At 39.7% G+C, this 14,627-nt stretch overlaps 1 protein-coding gene across 4 annotated transcripts in view; it reads right to left on the bottom strand.

Annotated features, from left to right (window-relative positions):
- RALGAPB (Ral GTPase activating protein non-catalytic subunit beta) overlaps positions 1-14,627 on the bottom strand; it is a 90,817-nt gene that overhangs the window by 11,090 nt on the left and 65,100 nt on the right. For all 4 annotated transcript variants that reach the window (XM_080685085.1, XM_080685086.1, XM_080685087.1 and 1 more), the window contains 5 exons: positions 14,285-14,494; positions 9,183-9,341; positions 5,785-5,950; positions 2,425-2,547; positions 725-861 (listed from right to left, as the gene is read on the bottom strand). In XM_080685085.1, coding sequence (XP_080541211.1) covers positions 725-861; positions 2,425-2,547; positions 5,785-5,950; positions 9,183-9,341; positions 14,285-14,494 — 795 coding nt within the window. The remainder of the gene's footprint in view (positions 1-724; positions 862-2,424; positions 2,548-5,784; positions 5,951-9,182; positions 9,342-14,284; positions 14,495-14,627) is intronic.

Raw genomic sequence — 14,627 nt, 5'->3', positions numbered from 1 at the left:
TGTGGACTGAAGAGTCCTGGGTTCGATTCTGGTCAAGGGCACATACCTTGGTTGCAGGCTCCTCCCCAGCCCAGGCCCTGGTCAGGGCATGTGCAGGAGGCAACCAATCAATGTGTTTCTCTTCTTTCCTCTCTCTTTCATTCTCTCTAAAAATCAATGGAAAAATAGTCTTGGGTGAGGATTAAAAACAACAAAAACAAAAAAAACAGGTAACATAGGAGAAAACACAGATAAAGACATAACATCCATTGATATGGTAAGGAAAAAGTAAAATGCTCTCTTCTTGTAGTAGCTGCTGTGTACCTCATTCAGTGTATTCATTCATATATTGAACTATTCTCCAAATTGCTACCATTTATAAATAGCCAGAATTGTTTAAGTTGAATGTTGCACGATTACAGATGTGAATTGTAGAGCCACTGCTGCAGTTTTAGTGGATATTTCTGGTACTAAATAAAAACGTAGGTTAAAGAAGAAATGGGTGAGAGAACCAAACATGGTACTAGAATGGCTAAATCAAGGGAAACAAAGGCCGTCTTAAAATGAACTATTTGTTGCAAGCTGAAAAAAAGAGAACCATGAGAATTTGCTTTTAAAAATGGAGACACTAATGAATCAGTGCAGCTATGATTACACTCTGGGATAAAGGCAAAAGCTTTGCAGGCATGATTCTATAATTATCCCCACTATAACTTTTTGGAGATCTAACAACAAAGTGACTTACCCTCTGTGAGGAATTAAGATTGTCTGTGTGATTAGGGAAAAGCTCAAGTGTCAAGGATGGCTGTTTCAGAATTCCTGGCATAAGATCCATATTTGAATCACTGTCTTGGTCCGAGATGTTACTTTCCAATGAATCAGCTACGGTATATAAGAGAAAAAAAATTATAATACCTACTACTTGTTTGGAACAAAAGTGTGTAAACTAATTATGCTAGTAGTCTAACCTAAGTCACTTAAGCAAAGCATTACTTCTACAGCATGGGTTGGCAAACATTTTCTGTAAAGCAGGGGTGGGGAATGTCTGGCCTGCAGGCTGCATAAAGCCCTCGAAATCATTTGGTCTGGCCTTGCCAAGGCATTAGGGATGAGTTAATTGTTTGACCAAACATAGCAGACTAATTTTTAAGTTGACAATTTTGTATGGCCCGTGAATGTTGTTACAAATATCCAAATGGCCCTTGGCAGAAAAAAGGTTCCCCACCCTTACAAGGATCAAGTAATAAATATTTTAGGCTTCGCTGGCTGTATAGGCCTCTATCGTATATTCTTCTTTGAATTTTAATTATAATCCTCTAAAAATGTAAAAACTGCTCTTAGTGTTCTGAATTTGGCCTGTGTCCTGTAGTTTGCTGGCTCCTGCCCTACAGGATAACTGAAGTAAGATTTGAAAATATTTCACTTTTCAGATGTAGAATGTAATAAAAGCCATCTGTTATTCTCTGAATTATTCTGATTATACAGCAACCATATAGCATGGTGCTAAGCAGCACTGGGGCATCCAGTGCTACAGAGGACCTAATCTCTGTGATTAAGGAATGATCTGAATGGAGACAAACACACAGAGAACTATAAAAAACAAAAACAAAGGAAGACAACTCTCAAGAAACAGGAGGAGGCTAATCTGGAGCAGGGGCACAATTGGCACAGGGGATATTTCATGACTGGAGGTGAAGACTCAACTGTGGGAACTGCTATAAGGTCATGGATCTAGCTGTGGGAGAACTGGGTTGGTGCAAGCAGGCTGGGCCAGATACACCAGGCAGGGACTTGGCCCAGAGAGGATAGATAGGGCCTGGCTTCTAGAATTAGGTGGTAGATCATAGCCTTGACATGAAGGCAAACAGCTGCTAAGATACTGACCTAGACCATGGAAGGCCACTACTGTCAGACACAACTGGCCCCACATTATGAAACAGGGAGGGGCCTAGAGTGGGAAATCAAGGGTCCAAGTAAAAGGTTAGGAAGCTACCAAGGTAGGACCCAAAAAGTCATTAGCCTGGTGATGAGACAGTGAAAATATGATGTGTGGCATCCCATTCTCTGGGGTTCCATATAAAGGCTCTCACAGGAAATAGGGAAGTAGGTTGGGGCTCATGCATAATCAGTGAAATGAATAAACTGAAAAACAAGGCTACTATGTATTGATTATAATTAAAGAAAAACAGAATATGGGTTGAAGTGGGTCTCCTTCACTATTTAAATAATATAATTAGAAGGTCAGTATGCTTGTCTTTAACTACTTTTCTTTAGAAATTTAAGGGGCGCTAACATCCTGAACCTTCACATAATCTAAAAGCTATCATGCTTTAGAAGCAGAATGCCTTAAATGACTTCAGAATCTCTCCCAATGCAATAATACTGCACAAACCAGTGAATACAAAAATAGATCTTAAAACAGCACCATACAAAAAATGCTCTTACTTAATGACTCCACAGGAGAAGGAACCACAAAAGATATTTCTGTAAGGGCATCAGCGTAATATAGCACCTTCTTCTGGCCATTGAAAATACTAGCCCCAATATCTTCAGAGGAAATCACTTCATCTAGGAATGAGAACACTATGTTACTGCTCCAAAAAGTGGAAAAAACAAATATCACCCTGCTTTGTGAAATTTTAACTGGTTAAGAAAGTGATAATAAATAGAAGGTACATTTCCAACAAGAACCAATTAGTGTGTAAAAAGAATAAATTCTACATGTTCTTTAAATGCCTTCACACTAACTTTAAATCATAAAAACTTAATTTCATAGGGTCTGGTCAGTTTCTATGCCAGTCAGCATCTCTGGGCCTATCAACGGGGCCTGATCAGAAAGGCAGGGCTGATCAATAGCCCCAGTGGAGGCCTGGAGAGAAATAGAGGCACGGCTTTTGGCCAGGCCAGGAGAGAAAGAGAGGCAAGTTCTGATCAACGGCTGCCACAGAGGCTACGGATCAGACCCTGCCTCTCTCTCTGCAGGCCTCTCTCCGGGCCTGATCTGCAGCCCCCTAGGCAGTCAGTGCTGGGTTGGGGCGCCGGCAGCTGCCCCAGTCAGTGCTGGGTCGCCACAGCAACCCAGCACTGACTTCTGGTCTGGTCAAGCCTTCAGTCGTAACAGTCGTTATGACCCTGGCTCTTTATTATATAGATGTACAGGAAGTTTTAATAATAGTATCCGCTCTAAGCCAGCAAGATTGAATAAAAGTAGCATTCCTGAGAGTTAGTATAGTTCTCAATTAAAATGAACACAATTAAAATGTCCTATCATCCTATATAATCGAAGGGTAAATATGCAAATAGACCGTGCGGCAGAACAACCAACCAACCAATCAAAGCATAATTTGCTAATGATATGCTAAGGCTGTTCAACCACTCGCTATGATGTGCACTGACCACCAGGGGGCAAACAGTCAACTGGTTAACCAGTCACTATGATGTGCACTAACCACTAGGGGGCAGATGCTCCGACCGGTAGCTTAGCTTGCTGCTGGGGTCTGGCTGATTGGGATGGAGCGAGATGGGCCGGACACACCTTGGAGCCCTCCCGCGATCCCTCCCTGGCCCAATCATGCACCGGTGGGGTCCCTCAGCCTGGCCCACGTCCTCTTGCAATCCGGGACCCCTCGGGGGATGTCGGAGAGCCGGTTTCAGCCCGATCCGGCAGGCCACTCTCCTTGCAGCAGCACAAGCCTCTCCCTATCTATTGGGACTGACTGGGCACAAGCCCGTGGCAGGCACAGTGGGGCCAGGATGAGCGGGAGCGGCAGGCAGGAGCTACAGGCGGCGTTGGACTGTGGGTTTTGGCCCGATCCCTGCAGGCCACCCAGAGGGACCCCACCTGTGCACAAATTCGTGCACCAGGCCTCTAGTTAGTACATAAAAGACCAACAACCTGAAAAAAGTTGGGAAGAAATGAACAAGTAGTTCTCAGGAAAAAAAAGAAAAACATGCTAAAAGATACTAAAACTCAATCATACTTTAAAATAGAAAAGTTCTCACCTAACAGACTGAAAGATATCTAATGTTGGTGAGGATGTAACAAACAGGAAATTTAGACCAGAGGTTAGCAGACTATTTCTGTAAAGGATCAGAGAGTAACTGTAGGCCATGACTACTCAAGTCTGCTATTGTATCAAAGACAATACATAAACAAGTGTTTTGTAAGTTATTTAAAGTTCTAATAAAACTTTATTTACAAAAACAGACATGGGCTATAGTTTGCTGACTCCTGGTTTAGATGCTGGGAAGGTATTTTGTACCTACTGCAGTGGATACTATGGTTACTGCTTCAATACCCACCCGACCCTCCCCTACTCTGTGTAGCAGATGTGAACTGTGAGCAGGATTGTCTCTTCACTACCAGTTCTACTTTGTCTATAGCTCTCTTAGGAGGGTCATTCCATCTCTCCTACCATAGCAATAGAATGGGGTGGTCCAATCCCTGAGGATCTCAGGATTTGGGAACAGAGAAGTTCTAAGACCCAACTAATCTCTCCTATTCAGGCTAATGTGGTATGTGAATGTAGAGCCTGGAATTGCCTTTTTGCACTATGAGAGAAACCAGGCTGGAAACAAAACCAGCACTTGGAGGGCTGAGCTAAAAGAAAATTGAAGAGAAATAGAATAAGAGTGCTAATCAAGTGACAACAAAATTGTATAGTAATCTCTGCTGCTTTCAGTTACATGAGGCAATAGATGACCATTAAAATCTAGGCCAGTATGGGTCAGGTTTTCTGTTACTTGCAACCATAAGCATCTAACTGAATATTTATCAAATTGAAAAATATGCATATCCTTTATCAATTCTACTTATGGGAATTTAGTCTATAAATATACTCAAGTTCATAAGAATATGTGGGAATTAAAATTACAAATAATTCGATTCAAATTTGGTTGAAATTAGAAAAAATTGCAGATCACAAGTCACAGTGGTATCAATGGAAATCTTGAGAAACTATAATCATATTATAGAAGAACTCTGATTATTCAAAGCATTGGACACAAGCTTTGGACACTGCAAAGAGATAACATTAACTTTCCAGTGACTGCAGAAGCCCTCAGAACAAAGAATATTAGCCAGGTGGGGCAAAGGTCTTAAGTGTAAATTTAAACTTGCTCTGGTAATTGCTATCCTCATTACAGTTCTTCAGGAGGATTTGTAGAGATGGGCCTGTGACTCTCTCAGAGATAGTTAGCTGTTTCCTACAAGTTTTTTGTTTTTTAATTTCTCTATTGTTGAAAATATTCAGATGTCCCCTTCCCTCCCTTAAACTACAAAGGTTTTTATATACTGTCCCAAGAATGTAACCTTTAATGATAGCCACAAAGTCTCTAAATCACACCTGTTAATAGAAAACTGTATTTATTAGACAAAATACACTTGTTAGGAAACTGCATTATTTGCTACAGATAACCTAAATTTATTATAATACTGTTACAGAAAATGAAATTTGTTTATTCACACTATTAAAAAGAAATTATGTTTGTAATCATTATGTCAATTAACTCTATATTTATATATAACATTTATTTATGCACAAAAAATGTCTGATAAAATATACAAACTATTATTAAGTGACCTCCTGTGAAGACGAGGATTAGGGGAAGGAGATTTTCCTTTATATATCTCTGCTTATTAGTTTTTAAAATAAGATTACAAACTCATAGTAAAGGTGGGGCAGGGAGGAAGGGGACATCTGCAATACTTTCAGAAATAAAGATAAATTAAAAAAAAAAAGAAATACAAACCTAAAAAAAAAGAGTAATAAAACAAGAAAAAACAAAGAGCTTTATGAGTTTTACCTTGTTCTGGTCTTTCGCCATCATCACAACTGTTTATAGACCAACTAGTGGAAACATGCCCAGTCCAACCAGGATGTCTGCCCACATCTACTGACCAGCCAAGGGAGAGCAAAAATTCTAGGAAATGTGGCTGAACATTTTGGGAAGACTCCACATTCTTTAAAATCTGAAATACATATCATTCATCAGCTATAATAAAGGAAACAAGAGCATATCAAAATAAATCTTCATAAAAATCAGTTAGTTTGGAAGTACTTGACAAATGAAGTCTAAGCTCAGAATAAACTTGGCAATATACAACTGTGGTTTAAAAAAATGCATGCTTTTGCCCTAACTGGTTTGGCTCAGTGGATAGAGCGTCAGCCTGTGGACTCAAGGGTCCCAGGTTCGATTCCAGTCAAGGGCATATACCTTGGTTGTGTGCACATACCCAGTAGGGAGTGTGCAGGAGGCAGCTGATTGATGTTTCTCTCTCATCGATGTTTCTAACTCTCTATCCCTCTCCCTTCCTCTCTGTAAAAAATCAATAAAATATATATATTTTTAAAAATGCATGCTTTTGAGTTAGATTTGAGTTCAAATCCTTGATGGGCCTTGGGCAAATTTCTTAACCCCACTGTGTCAGTTTTTTCATCTATACCATGGGGATAATAATGATGACTGTGAAGATTGAGATAAAGCAAGTAAAGCCCTTAGCTCCCCTCCAGCAAAACAATTACCGAATCAGACTTGTTTATTAAAAATAAACAAAGAACACTTTGTCCCTGCCTTCACAGAGATTACTGATTACTGAAAAACATTACCTTTGTATGTGATCATTTAATTATAAATCTTGACAAATGCTATCAATAATACAAATCTATTAAAAATTCAATAAAGGTTAGGTATAATAAAAGAGCATAAAAACATCCTTCTCTTAGTCCAAAGAAGAGCATGCAGTCATTCTAGAAAAAAAATGAAGAACTAGAAGGTTCTCTCTTCTTCAGTAATAACTGGACTTATAGTGGTCCGCAAAAGAAAAACCGCTTATTCTGAAACAGTGGTACTCAGAGGAGTGAGTTTGCCCTCCAGGGACCACTTAGTAATGTCTGGAGACATTTTTGTTATCTCAACTGGTGGGGAGCTACTGGTATCTAGTGAGTAGAGGCCAAAGATGCTGCTAATTCCTATTTACAGGACAGATCCCTTAAGAAAGAATTCTCTTGCCCAAAATAGCAATAGTTATGCTGTTAAAAACCTTATGCTAAAGAGAGGAAAATGTGACATTCTTTACAAATTAAATGGGGGGTGGAGGAAGACGAAGGGAATGTACCAAAATCACCTGGGGAATTTCTTAAACCTAAGATTCTCTTAGCCCACTCCAGACTTCCTACATCAGAATCAGCAGGGATAGTATCCTGGAATCACTATTTTTAAAAGTCCTCCTGCCCCAAGATTGATGCAGCCAGTCCACATATCACTGATATAGTTCATATAATGCTAATCTATGTCAAGATCATCAGGGGGCCTGAAAAAATCAAAATATGGAGTGTTACATCTATTATTTCTCAACCCACTGAGTATCACTGCCAGGCCATCTTCTGTCAAACACATAATCTCTTAAACACTTTTTAGTAATGTAACTACTTAGTTTACCCATATTCCTTCATATATTCTTATAAGTGCCAGGAAACTGATTAGACAGCTAGTTTCAGTTTTCTTCCAATTAAAATTTGTATTCGTAAGTGAAACTTTTAAATAAACAACTTTTGAAATTTGAGTCAAGATGCAGTAAGTGAATAAAATTCAACCTGAAGGCCATTGGCTGGCAGCCGGAAATTATTCTAAAACTACCCTGTGCCTAGGTCTCAGCCACTATAAAAGAGGCCTCAGAAAATCTTCATTGTTTCATAGTAGCCCTCACTCCCATGACAGCTAAGCAAACTAAAATGGTTTGAAATACCTTAAGGGTTTGAGTCTTCTTATACAAGTAGGAGAAAAATAGCTCTATTATTCTCATACAAACCACGCATTAGATTTCCTTCTAAACAGATCCCCAATCCCTGCAATTAACCCAATTCTACTGAGGTTCTTTGAAAAAACTTGAGTCTAACAGTCTCATCCCTGGCTACCACAAGCCTACATTCTCCCAAGAACCAAGCATATTGAACCCTCCATGAATTTTGTAAAGACAGAATTCTCTCTTACCTCCAGAGCCTTTACACATGCTATTACTTTGTTAATGACAACCTGCTTCTACTTTTTATCTATTGTCAATGCATACTTCAAATACCAGCTTAAATGTCTTTTCCTCCAAGGATGACTTCTTAAAACCAGGTTAGGTGTTCCTGTTATGGAGCCTATAACATATTCCTATTAGCACACTTTTCTATGATTGTTCATTTAATCATCTGTCTTTCCCTTTAAACAGTAGTTCTAGGACAGAAACCTTGTAGAGCTTGTTCACACCTATAACCCTGATAGCAAACTCTTAATACTTATATAGAATCAATTACATGAAATGAGAACTTTCTCATAAATCAATCCCCTTTTCTAGTAGGGCTCCAATAATTTGAAATAGTGCTAATAGTATAAACATTTTGTGACTTTGGTAAGTTTCTTAAGGTGTTCTCAATTTGACTAGCTAATGGTCTTACAATAATTACAGTAAAATTCCAAGATCTTAAGAGTCAGAGTGCCTTACACATCTGCAAACTGCATTTTACAAATCTTCCTTTGGCCCTTTCCTAGCCACACTTGGTAACCACCTGTTTATTCCATGTTTCCACTATGCATTTCCAACAGACACTTCAAATCTCTTGCCATTCACTCTGTTTTTCATTCTCACCTATCTTGCAATTTTCTTCTCTCTTCTACTCACTTTGTTACACGTATACAACCATGTTTTACTTAGTTTTCTGTTTTTATCCACCATTTCAGGTGTTATTTTTCCCACTGCACACTATGCATAACTCAACTGAAATTATTTGCTTCTGAGATTACCTGGAAGATGAGCTCCTTCGGAGGAAAGACTGTTAATCATGCCTATACTCTGGCATGTTAAGCCACAGGGAAGATGTTCAGTAAATATCTGTTGTGTTGTTTTACTCTTAAGCAATCAGGACTAGCTTTAGCTTTTTGTGGCAAACCTTTTGTATTTTAGTTTCTTTTATCTTATGACTCTGAATTTCTTAAGAGGAAGAAAGACATGCTATATAATATAGCTTGGCTCTAAGTTAATTGAGAGTCAAGGCTTGGGACTCCAAGCACCATAGTTTTCATTAATTCAGTCTCTGAACTGGTTCACAAGTCTTTAAGCACCAAATATAACTCACCTCCTACTATGGATAAGCACAAGCCATGTACAATTTTTTATATTTATAACCTTACAAATTATCCCTCAAATTCAGGAATCTTACCTCCTGGTTTGTTTTCTGACCTGGTTTCATATAGAAAATAAAAACTGTGTCGAAAGGACGACATGGCAAGAGATCCAGATACCCAATGTCATCAAAAAATCCAGGTATTGTGGAGTCGAGTGCAATAAGGTGAGGAGGTAGACGACTATTTGCAGGTTCCTACCACCAAAGGAAGAAAGAAGAAATTATTTCCTCTTTTCACTACTCTAAGTATAAAAGCAATACTTATTCATGGTTTAATAAATATTAAATATAAACTTACAAAGTGGCAGGAATAAGCACACCATAATCTTAACGAAACGATATAAGATTCTTGTGTACTTCCTTCCAGTTCTTGCATTTGCGTTTTTTTGTTCAAGATAATTGAGATCATATGCATTTAATTTTGGATCCTATTTTCTCTATAACATACCATGCTTTCTGGAAAACTTTTCAATACACTTTTTTTAATCTTTAACTAGAGGCCCGATGCACGAAGATTCATGCAAGAATGGGCCTTCCTTCCCCTGGCTGCCGCCTTTCCGCCTTTACTCTGGCCCGGAGCCGCCTTTCTGCCTTCACTCCGGCTCGGAGCCACCTTTCCGCCTTCCCACACTGCCCAGAGGCCTGGAGCAGCTGGGGCGGTGCGGAACGCCATGGCGATGACGCAAGCATCCCGCCTGGCTACTCGGCGCCTATGTATGCAAATTAACCCACCAGCTTTGTTGGGTTAATTTGCATACTCACTCCTGATTGGCTGGTGGGCGTCGTGAAAATACAGTCAATTTGCATTTTCTCTCTTATTTGTTTAGACTAGAGGCCTGGTGCACGAAATTCATGCATGGGGGGTTGGTCCCTCAGCCCAGCCTGAACCCTCTCCAATATAGGACCCCTCGAGGGATGTCCAATTGCCTGTTTAGGCTCGATCCCGGTAGGATTGGCCTAAACAGGCAGTCGGACATCCCTCTCACAATCCAGGACTGCTGGCTCCCAACTGCTCTCCTGCCTGCCTTCCTGATTGCCCCTAACCACTTCTGCCTGCCAGCCTGATCACCCCCTAACCACTCCCCTGCCAGCCTGATTGATGCCTAACTACTCCCCTGCCAGCCTGTTTGCCCCTAACTGCCCTCCCCTGCAGGCCTGGTCACCCCTAACTGCCCTCCCCTGCAGGCCTGGTCCCCCCCAACTGCTCTCCCCTGCAGGCCTGGGTACCTCCCCACCCAACTGCCCTTCCCTGCAGGCCTGGTCACCCTCAACTTCCCTCCTCTGCTGGCCTGGTCACCCCTAACTGCCTTCCCCTGCAGGCTTGATCGCCCCCAGCTGCCCTCCCTTGAAGGCCTGGTCCCTCCCAACTGCCCTCCCCTGCTGGCCTGATCGCCCACAACTGCCCTCCCTTGCAGGCCTGGTCCCTCCCAACTGCCCTCCCCTGCTGGCCATCTTGTGGCAGCCATCTTGTGTGTTGGAGTGATGGTCAATTTGCATATTACTCTTTTATTAGATAGGATAGAGGTCTGGTGGACGGGTGGGGGCCAGCTGGTTTGCCCTGAAGGGTGTCTCGGTTCAGGGTAGGGGTTCCCTTGGGGCGTGGGGTGGCCTGGGCAAGGGGCCTGTGGTGGTTTGCAGGCCGGCCACCCCTTCTCCCCTCCCCCCTCCCCCCCGCCTGGCGACCCAAGCGGAGGCCCTGGTATCTGGGATTTATTTATCTTCTATAATTGAAACTTTGTAGCCTTGAGTGGAGGCCTGGGCCTGCCAGGGTGTGCGGAAAGCTTGGTTTCCTCCATTGCCCGGGAAACCCAAGCCTCCTGCTCGCTCCGTGGCCGCAGCCATCTTGGTTGGGTTAATTTGCATACTCGCTCCTGATTGGCTGGTGGGCATGGCTTGTGGGTGTAGCAGAGTGATGGTTAATTTGCATATTATTATTTTATTAGATAAGAAGATTGCTAGTGGAAATGCAAAATGGTAGTAACTTTGGAAGACATTTGGCAGTTTCTTGCAAAGCTAAACATAGTCATACCATACAACATAGCAATTGCACACCTTGGTATTTAACCAACTGAATTAAAAACTTATATCTAACAAAAACTTAAACACAAATGACTATTACATAACATTTCTAGCAAGAGCTTGGGCAGCACCCTATAACCAAAGACATTAATATTTCTGCAGTTAGACAGAAGAGTAAAATAATTAGAGACTACAAATAGCCTCATGTCAATACAGGCCAGATTTTGCTAATTGAATTTGCTACAAATATACAAAAAAACTTCTGGTCCTGAGTTTTCACTTTGAAATCATGAATAAGGAATTGTGGAGCTGTAGCATACTGTAATACAGCTTGTAGGGCAAAGCCTCCAAATTCTTTTCCTTTTAAGTAATCTATTTCATTAGTTTGTTCTCCTGGATGACCTTCTAATCCAGGAGCATCATATATACATCTTATATCTCTTAACTTTTAAAAGTTTTTCCTCTAGGTCCTGTGCAGTTTTTTAGGGTAACTTTTGTCAATATTAACAGCTGTAAATTAGGTATTTTTTACACTGTATTTTTTAAAAACATATTTTATTGATTTTTTACAGAGAGGAAGAGAGAGGATAGAGAGTTAGAAACATCAATGAGAGAGAAACATCGATCAGCTGCCTCCTGCACACTCCCTACTGGGGATGTGCCCGCAACCAAGGTACATGCCCTTGACCGGAATTGAACCTGGGACCCTTGAGTCCACAGGCCGACGCTCTATCCACTGAGCCAAACTGGTTAGAGCTACACTGTATTTTTAACAAGACATTATAGCTATAATTAAATTTTGTACTTTTTTGTGTGGTGCTCTTAATTCTCTCATTTATTTAACCATTTTATTGATTCTTTTATGACTGTCTAATTAAATGCCATGTTACCTCTGACCTGTCTTTCAATAGTTTTTACCCCTTAGTTTAATATTTCATTGACTTTCCTGGTTTTGATGTAACTATAGCTATGTAAGAGGTTACTATTGAGAGAACTTTCCTATACATTTTTTTTTTTACAACTTTCTATTAATCTACTATTTTTTTCTTTATTCATTTGTTTTAACTGACTTTAGAGAGAGGAAGGAAGAGGGAGAGAGAGAAATAGATTTGCTGTTTCACTTATTTCTGCATTAAATGGTTGATTCTTATATGAGCCCTGACCGGGGATCAAACCCGCAACCTTGTTGTATTGGGACGATACTCTAACCAACTGAGCTACCCGGCCAGGGTAATCTACAATTACTTTAAATTTAAAAAATTTCATTGACTGCCCTAATCAGTTTGGCTCAGTGGATAGAGCGTTGGCCTGTGGACTCAAGGGTCCCAGGTTCGATTCCAGTCAAGGGCATGTACCTTAGTTGCGGGCACATACCCAGTGGGGAGTGTGCAGGAGGCAGCTGATCTATGTTTCTCTCTCATCGATGTTTCTAACTCTCTATTCCTCTCCCTTCCTCTCTATAAAAAAATCAATAAAATATATATTTTTAAAAATTTAATTGACTAAATAATATAGCAGTCAAGGTTGATACCCTTTGCCTCTGATTTTAACAAGGGGTACTTCCAGTTTCTCATGAGATCTACATTACTAGTTCTGTTTAATTTTAATTTTTTGTTTGTATTTTTAAATCAGAATAAATACTATTCTACTAAATAATGACTTACTGTTTTAATGACTAATCTACTAATACAATCAAATTATTCTTTTAATAACTTTACCAATAACTAACTCTCCTTGAGTTCCTAGAATAAATCTTACTTGGTTGTGGAAAGTAATTTGCTTGACATGCTATTAAATTCAGTTTTACTAGCATTCTCCTTCATATACATATTTTTGTATATAGATTCACAGTAAGACTGGTTTATAGCTTTTTTGTATGTGTGCTGTCAGGTTTAAGTGATTAGAAATATGCTGAGGTTGATTTAAAAAAAAAGGAAACTTTCTGACTTTTTCCTATGTTCTGACACAGATAACAAAGCATGAACATTATTTTTTTGAAAGCTTAAAAATTTTTACTAAAATAGATAACATGAATGGAAAATCAAAATCTCAGGGACAGTGCTGTTAGGACTCTTGTCTCCCTTCAATCCACAGGATGTAACAATTTTCTCCTATTACTGCTTTGACTGTTCAGTTTTCTTCATTAGGAATATCACTAATCATTTGTAGGTTGTATCTTTGTTCCTTGCCTTCCATATTTGCCACTGTGTTTCTCATTATTTCCCTCTCTTCTCCTTTCTTCTGCATTTTCAAAGTTTTTATGCTCATACTCCCCATCACCAACTCACTTTTCTACAACAAAATATTTTCTATCTACATGCTGAAATCTAAAATCAGACACAAAGTTCTTTCTGCTTTCCTAAAAATGTTAAATGGCCTTTAACCAAGTAGCTGCTAGGGAGTAAGGGCAAGGGACAAGTTGTGTAATAAGCAACTTCTTGCTTGACAATATTCAGTTGTGCTTTTCAAAACAAAGTGGTCTTGGTATAGCAAACCCCAAATCCTCCACAGGCAGGAGGATTTCACATTTTAAAAATATTCTATTTCCACGTCTGTAAAATAGGACAGCATCACTTCCCTTGTAAAATTGTTTTAAGGATACTAGAATTAAGAATAATGGCAATATTTACCTTATAGGCTGACTTACATTATGCAAAGTTCTTACAACATGAAGCATCTTAACATGACCACAGTGAGATGGATACTTTTGTCATCCCCATTTTGTAAAAGAGGAGCCAAGACTCAGAGAAGTCAGGCAATTTGCCCAAGACCACATAGTTGGCAAGTAGTGCTGCCAGGACATAAACCTACAGTCTGATCTTAGAAAATGCATAACATAAGCAGTGCTTGGCTCACAAATACTTGTTCTTTTTTAAAAGTGCAGCATCAAATGCAGCCCACCCTTCCAGTAATAAATTTTATTAGGGAAAGATTTTTAAGATTCTTTTTCTAATTATCTGTAGGTGTCATTTATATGTGTGATATGGGCCCTACATTATCCTGAAAAATTCAGAGCCGGATGTATTAAATTCTTTCTATTCTCATAAAAATGTTTTAGCTATCAATAGCTAAATGCTAGTTTATAAATATATTTACTCACAAAAGTTTAGGAAAATTACCTTCAATGCTTCTAAGGACAAAAATCCAAAGTGTGAAAGGAAAAGGCGTGCTGTTTGGAATTCCTGGGCAGGAGGCGGGGGCTTACAATCTGTAATTGGATCAGGAAAACTTCTCTTCTTCAATTCTTCCTCGCTTTGTTGTTCAAGGTGTATTTCATAAGCAATCTGCTGGGCCATGCCATTCCTTAATTTTTCATGTCTCTCTTCTAACTGAAATAAGGCAAATATTTAATATTTTTGAACTATTATAAGAGGAATAGGATCATTCTTAATTGTAAAATGAAAATAAAGCTACAAGCAACGAAGTAAATTTTCAGGGATCAACACTGAGTTTCAATTCAAT

The sequence above is a fragment of the Plecotus auritus genome (genome assembly GCF_963455305.1).
Source record: "Plecotus auritus genome assembly, chromosome: 8".
Classification (NCBI taxonomy): Eukaryota; Metazoa; Chordata; class Mammalia; order Chiroptera; family Vespertilionidae; genus Plecotus; species Plecotus auritus.
Note: the sequence above shows the minus strand (reverse complement) of the source record. Positions and strands in the feature narration are given on the sequence as shown.